Raw genomic sequence first — 7,511 nt, 5'->3', positions numbered from 1 at the left:
CGAGACATAAAGAACCCACCCGTCGTGGTTACTTAGTGCCTACGGTGTTGTGCTACTAGAGGTCACGGGATAAAATCCCGGCCACGGCGGCCGCATTTCGGCGGGGGCAAAATGCGAAGACAACCGGGTACTAAGATTTAGATGCGCTTTAAGGTAACCCAGGTGGTCCAAATTTCCAGAGTACTCCACTAGGGCGTGCCTCATAATCGGAAAGTGGTTTTAGCACGTAAAGCCCTGTAATTTCATTTTGATTTTAATAAAGAACCCCTTGTGGTCAAAGGTATTGCCAGTCCCTCCTCTGCAGGGTCCCTGGTAACCAACTCTTCAATTTTAAACCCCACAACTATGGTTATTTTCTTATGAGCATGACGTTCTTATACGACTATAGCGAACCCGACAACCCTTACGAGAATAAAAACAATCGTTTTGTCATGCCACAATCTTCCTCATTTCCACCATACATTTAGTAATCACTATATTAAAGAACGATGCACGCTTACTTTACAGCGCCGTACGCAGTCGTTCCGCCACGAGTCTTGTAGAAGAAATTGTGCTGCCTTATGCTGCGCATGGAACGTGATAAACCGTTTTTATCAGGAATGGCTAACCGTTTTCACGGCCATTACGAATGGAAGTGAAGTGGACTGTTGCGATAATACAAAGGACTGATGCTGACGTGACTTTCTCTGCAGTGTGCGCATGCTCGTGTCGTGACCATAAAAAGGCGGCCAACTTTGCACTGAATCGCAATCGGTTAGCGGATCACCCACAGTACGTCACAGCGCGCCATGGCTAGAACCAAGCAGACTGCGCGAAAGTCAACTGGTGGAAAGGCACCTCGCAAGCAGCTGGCCACGAAGGCAGCACGGAAGTCTGCTCCCGCCACTGGAGGCATAAAGAAACCGCATCGCTATAGGCCTGGTAAGTTCGATTGTATATTTTAAGCTCATTACTTTCATTCGCAATGAAGCGTAGTGCGACAAATTGGCGATACATCATCGGGGATGATTTCACATTATTTAACGCTGTGCCCCACGTCAGGAAGGGTCACGAAGGGCATATGCGTTATGAACGTGGCACTGTATTTTTGATAGGAACGTTATGAGTGCAAAGCTTTCATGAAAGAAAACGCAAGGTCCGGCGACGATTATTTCTGTGCGAGAAGATAAGCTCAGAAGGGTCGGACGCCATTTAAGAGTGAATCGTAGAGTGCTTCAATTTTTGCAGTTTTTTTTTTTTCCAGTCTATTTTATCTCGTGCTCGAGACTGCGCTCCTTTTTGCACACAAATACTGGCCGCACTGCGCGGCGTCAATCATATTCTGCATTCTTATTTCCAGTTGCCTTGTGTTGCTATAGCCCGTTTTTTCTTTCTTTCCTTGCGTTTTCTGCAGGCACAGTGGCTCTTCGTGAAATTCGGCGGTACCAGAAGTCGACTGATTTGCTGATCCGCAAGCTACCCTTCCAGCGCTTGGTTCGTGAAATAGCGCAGGACTTCAAGACTGACCTGCGGTTTCAGAGTTCCGCCGTGCAGGCCATGCAAGAAGCCTCGGAAGCGTACCTTGTCGGCCTCTTCGAAGACTGCAACTTGTGTGCAATTCACGCTAAACGCGTCACCATAATGCCCAAGGATGTACAACTTGCACGGCGCATCCGTGGAGAACGAGCGTAGGCACCTTCCAGCACTGCGTGCTGATCCTCTTCATTTTCGGCGCTGTCGTCGAATCATTAGCATGACTGTTTTTAGCTTCATCTAGCGAAATAAAGGGCTTTTCCACTGGTTTTATGCTGAACAGGCTTTCTGTTGTGAGTAAGCTCATGCGCATTGTAGGCGTTACTGCGTGGCGCCTACGTACTCGGTTTCTCGCATACGATTTTTTGTGCCTTCCCCTACTGCAGGCCTACTGCGCCGGCCTTGCTAAGTCTTCGGCTTCCAACTTCCCGTACGACCTGCTTGATTTTGAGTTCTGCCCAGACCTTGAAGTAATGCCTTTACGCCGGCACTACTAGCGCAGATTTGCTTTCTGCGGCAGCTGTTACTATATATATATATATATATATATATATATATATATATATTCGCTCCAGCGAAACAAACGCAACAGCCGAGCACAAACGTAGGCAAGGAACAAAAAAAGATTGATCTCGAAGCGGATGTTCGGGCAACGTCCCGTCAGCCCGAAATACCTTTTCTCGCACGAAAGTGGAATGACATACAGAACTCCCACCACCACTCTTGCACATGCCAATGAACATGTTCAGTTGCCGTCTCTCCGAGCTCGTTGTGTTGGCCAATAGTTTCATTGTAACTTAATGTTTATTTCGTTAGTTAAGGTTTACGTGCCCTTATCGCACGGTCAGCATTTATTATAAACAGCTATGCCACAATAAAACGAGAAGCGCTAGCAACAGTAAAAAATCCTGACGTTTTATGGGGCAAAATGCCAATTTCACTATGAGACACGCCGTAGGGAGGGACTCGGGATCAATTTTGACCAAGTTTAAATAATTAAATTATGGCTTTTGCGTGTAGAAACCACGATATGAATATGAGGCATGCTGTAGTGGGGGACTCCTGGTTAATTCTGACCTGGAGGGCTTCTTGAACGTGCACCTAACCCTAAGTAGTCGCGTGTTCTTGCATTTCACCCCCATCGAAATGCTGCTGTTGTGACCCGGATTTGGTCCCGCAACCCCATGTTTAGCAGCGCAATACTAAGTTCATTAAGCTATTCCAGCGGGTTAATTTAAACCATGTGTGGTTATTGTATATTATAGTAATAGTATACGTATACGTATACTCGCCTTACATCACATATATACATATATATAGCTTTATTTTTCTTGAATTCCCGTTTTTATTACTCTATCCGCATTTGGGGAGTTACCTCTCAAACCAGTTTAAATAATCTCTACCTCATGCACAAGAGAGCTGTCCGTTTTATTCAAAATTTACCTGATCACGACCATGTTTTTTCCTATTTAATCGCCGACCATATTCACAGTATTTCTGCTATGTACAGTCGTCTTTCTGAACTTATTCTTACTTAATACACAGTTGATTATCAATTATTCCCATCAGCATACACTAACGTTACCCGAAATACGATTTTAGGCATTTGATAATTACCAAGCCAAAAAGAAGAAGTAATTATGTTTTACAGTTGTTAAATTGGCAAATTCCGAATTTCTTAGATACCCTCCCGCAGTTACTGTGTTTAATTACACGTTCTCCTTCGTTGGCATCATTCAGCAAGCAGTCAATGGTATATTTCCTTCACCCCGTTGGACGTTGCGTTTGAAAAAAAAAATATTGGCGAATTACTGGTTGCTAATAAAGCTGTATATTGATTTTAGTTGTATACTGATTTTATACTGTATCGTTTTACTTAAATTGTGGTTATATATTCTGTGACTTATTTTTCAATACCCGCTGTAGTAGGCAAGGTTTACTTATTTTCTGCACTTCTGCTTATGTGACCTGTAAATTAAGTTTAGTCTTGTGCGAGCATATATTTTGTGGAATGAATGCTACCCTGATGCTAGAGGCCTAGTCAGGGGACTATATAATGTCACTGTTTGACAATCACATATTGTTAACCAATTAAATCAATAAATAAATTTATTATTTGTATTAATTTTCAGTGGAGCTCATAGTGTAGCACTCGTAGTGTTTCTCATGCGTCGGTTTCTTCCAGCAACTGCGGATCGTAACGCGCCAAGTGTCTCGTGTTTGGGCCCTCGCCAACGTAGTTGGGCTTGTGTCAACACTGGCAATATATCATTGCCATGTTCCTAGTAGCCAAAGGAATATTTAGTAACTTTTAGATACTTGGCTCATTAGTAGCCTAATCATTAGTAAAGTCATGCAAATAGTGCCGGTACAAAATGCGTTTTTGCCTGTTTTCTTTTCTTGTGTCATGTTTGTGTTTATTCGCTCGCTTTCTTGCGCCAGCAGGCGGTGCTATCGCTGTTATGGCGTCACTTGCCATTTTGTTCATCTGCTCATGCCATTTTCTGTACACGTGAAGGTTTGTTATTATGGTCTGCGGTTAAGGATTTTTTTTTTCTGTCGCCATGAGCGTTCTGGCAATGTCGAAAAAAAAAACTGAGGAAATGGCACTAGGCGTGCTGTGTGGTGTGACAACTCGGGGAGGAATTGCAGGGCGAAATTGAACGATTTCCCAGCGAACTAGAGGTCAGCACATTTTTTTCTGCAGGCTTTACGAAGGAAAGAAAACGCTATGTTTATCAAAACAGCTGTACAACGAAAGAAAAAAAATGTTTCACAGTTGCTTTCTTGTGAATAGCGTTTTTGTCTGACGTGGCACATTTTTCTGCGGTGTTATAAGAGCTGAAGCTGCCTGTTGTAATTTCTCATGAGCCAATTGACGCTGGCTGAAGCACAGAGAAATGACGCAAGGACAGCAATGGAAATGTTCCAATTTATATTTATCCGAAGTTTTAGAATGCTTTCTCCAAAACTTTATACGCTGGAGAACATTCCGCTGACAAGTTTTTTTCTTGTTACATTACCAGCTTTGAATGATCATGAAGAAAGCAGAAGCAAAAAAAAAAAAGAGCAACGCACCAGTCACTGCTTGCGTTTTGAAATCAGATCGACAGGGTACGGCGTAGTTGCGAAGTAGACGGCACGCGGTGTCTTTTTTACATGTCGGCTGCAACGGCGTCGTGTGCAATTTGCGGATCGCAATTTGCCCGGCGTGTGCTTGTCAGTATTGATTTAAAAGGTGGCCATCTGCGGTGCGCCATGCTCTTCATTATTGGCTAGGCTAAAGAGCGGAACAGTTTTCGCTGAAAACGAGGGAATTTACACAGGTGAAAAGCTATGCCACGCTTGGCGCTACATTCGACAATACGGCTAAGCGAGTTCTTGCCACACGCAGCCCCGTTATCTCAAAGTCTGGTCGCCGCTGTATAGTAGAAATTCTGCCGGGGCAAGAATTCTCACGCTCACTTGCGAGCACCGTGCAACTATTGGAAATTCCTTTTCCTCTGGTGGGTCTTATACAGAATAATGAAACCAAGGTAAATAAAACGCTCAATTACCTAACCCGTCAAAGTCTAGCCAAAGAAAATAAAGCGCTCAATTACCAAATCCTTCGATGCTTACTTAGCAAGACGAATCAAAAGATACATACATCAAGAAAGTCAGCTTAAGAAACTGATAAGTTCCATTCTCAGCCAGTTATTGAGGAACAGGCAGTGCTTACAACGATACGTGAATATCTAGTAGGACTAAAGCTTGGAAGTTTGCTTATTACATTTGGAATGCATATTTTTAGTGGAAACCATGCAACAATAGAATATCGGAAGTAACCATCGTGAACTGAAAGCAATATTTTACGAAAATTGTTCAGCTGTTTGTTGAAGATATTATGCAACATGCACGCTGAAGTGCTCATTATTTGTTCCGTATATATAGAAAGGAGCCCCAGCACAGTCACTTCCGTCTCCCCTGAATCGCTGTCTTGTCTTTGTAATTGTCTTTGTTAGCAACGTATTATATATAGTATAACATGCAAGTTTTTTGCATTTTCGCATGTAAACAGCGAGCATCGCTTGCTTTTCACTGATCACTGAAATAAAACTGCTGATCAAATATTATAAGGTTAGTACTACAAATATTGCCATTACTTTTGATGGCTAGGCACGAGGGAGTTTTCATGGCATATACAGCGTTACATACGGTAATGAAATTCCTGTATACCTCAGCCCGCATCCCCACGAGTAAACTTCAGAAAGCCTGCAGTGTTTCGTGCTCATAATTATTAGTGGATGGAAGTAAACAGCCTGCGACTTCACATTTTCCAATTTCATGACATTATCTTTAAGTTTTACCCGCCGTGGTTGCTCAGTGGCTATGGTGTTAGGCTGCTGAGCACGAGGTCGCGGGATCGAATCCCGGCCACGGCGGCCGCATTTCGATGGGGGCGAAATGCGAAAACACCAGTGTACTTATATTTAGTCAGAGAGAGAGATAGCAACGAGAGGAAAGGCAGGGAGGTCAACCAGACGAGTGTCCGGTTTGCTACCCTACACTGGGGGAAGGGAAAGGGGGAACAAAAAGACGAAAGCGGGATAGAGGGAACACTGTCTGTGCACGCAGCAAAGTGCTTGGAAATCAGTCAAGTCAAAGCAAGTGCTCCGTCGACACGTTAGGCTGCCGTCAATTTTGGTGGTTCATAGCTGGTGATGCACGTTGAAGTTACCAGAGACGACAAAGGATCCGGTGGGCGTCAGCAGTACGCTGCAGTGCGTGGCAGTACATTTTTAAGCTAAACCCAAGTCGTTCTGTCTTCAGTGCGAATATAATGTTGCGGGTGACCCATGATGCTTACTGAAGAGTTGCAAGTACTGAATCGAGAGCATCCAGCACTTGCATTGCACTTCGCGCTGACGGAGTGTGCAGGTTATTTAGGAGTATTCGAAGGGTATTCATCAGAGACCGGAGCATCATAACGACTTGCCGGTCTTCTTCGGGCAATTTGTCAGGAACTCGGGCTGTTCGCTCTACAGCCGTGCGCAGCTGTATGACTTGACTAGGCTCCGGTTGTGGCATCAGCTGCGGCATCGCCTCCGGTTGTGGCATCTCCTCCGGCTGTGGCATCGGTCGTACCACCGACTGTGGCATCGGCTGTGGCATCAGCTGTCGTTTCGGTTGTGACTTCCACTGTTGCTCTGGCTTTGGCTGTTGCTTTAGTAGTGAGGACCAAGTTGTATTGTTTTCCGCCATGACCTTGTCCGATTTAGATTGAGTTGCCTCACGCCTAGGGGGCAGAGGAGGAGGTGATGTCGGATGGGGCGTACTCTTTATAGAGGTATCAGCGTTCTTTGAAGTCCGGCGGCGTCGGGAGCGTCGCTTTCTAACTGCCGCAACAGCTTCCCGACGAGACGAATGGTCTCTCGCCATCTGTTTCAAGATCGCCTTTTCCTTCTTCATTTTGGGGCAGTCCTTCGATGAAGCATCATGGGACCCAAGGCAATTGGTGCATTTGAGAACCGCGGCTGCACAAGAGTTTGCAGCGTGTGGCTCGCTGCAGCGTGAGCAAACTCTTGTGTTCTCGCACACGGCACTCACGTGTCCAAGCCTCATACAATTGCGGCATTGCAGTGGCCTTGGGATGAATGGTCGCACAGGGTGTCTAAAGTGGCCCACCTTGACGTGCGAAGGGAGAGTCTCGCCCTTGAATATAATTTTCACACAGCGGGATGTGCCGAGGCGACACACATGTGTTATGGCGACGCCATCAACGGCAGGCTTCACTAGGATCGGCAAGTCGGCGCTGGAGATGGAAACGTCCACGTCGTAGATGACACCAGTAGTTGAACCACTGTTCTGGGGGATGTACGAGCGGAGCTTAACGCCACCTAGTTCTCTAACTGTAGTCAAATTTCTCAGCGCAGTCTCATGTGTGACGTCGATAGCCAACACATTTTTTCGTGTGTTGACTCTAACGTCTGCTATCTGGTTTGGCCCCATCGCTTCAA

General features: G+C 45.3%; 1 protein-coding gene across 1 annotated transcript; it reads left to right on the top strand.

Moving 5' to 3' along the window:
• The first annotated feature begins 734 nt into the window (after positions 1–734).
• On the top strand, positions 735–1,781 carry LOC140217370 (histone H3-like). The gene is made up of 2 exons (XM_072287926.1): positions 735–921; positions 1,394–1,781. The coding sequence occupies exons 1-2, from the start codon at positions 789–791 to the stop codon at positions 1,669–1,671; spliced, it is 411 nt and encodes a 136-aa protein (XP_072144027.1). The 5' UTR covers positions 735–788; the 3' UTR covers positions 1,672–1,781.
• The last annotated feature ends 5,730 nt before the right edge of the window (positions 1,782–7,511 follow it).

This window comes from Dermacentor andersoni, chromosome 4 (genome assembly GCF_023375885.2).
Source record: "Dermacentor andersoni chromosome 4, qqDerAnde1_hic_scaffold, whole genome shotgun sequence".
Classification (NCBI taxonomy): domain Eukaryota; kingdom Metazoa; phylum Arthropoda; class Arachnida; order Ixodida; family Ixodidae; genus Dermacentor; species Dermacentor andersoni.
The sequence above is the reverse complement of the archived record's forward strand: the minus strand, read 5'-3'. Positions and strand labels throughout refer to the sequence as shown.

Bases quoted from the DNA above. Each gene is read 5' to 3' on its own strand.
- LOC140217370 (XM_072287926.1), top strand. From the start codon at position 789: ATGGCTAGAACCAAGCAGACTGCGCGAAAGTCAACTGGTGGAAAGGCA. The intron at 922-1,393 runs GTAAGTTCGATT...CGTTTTCTGCAG, and splicing joins ACCGCATCGCTATAGGCCTG to GCACAGTGGCTCTTCGTGAA.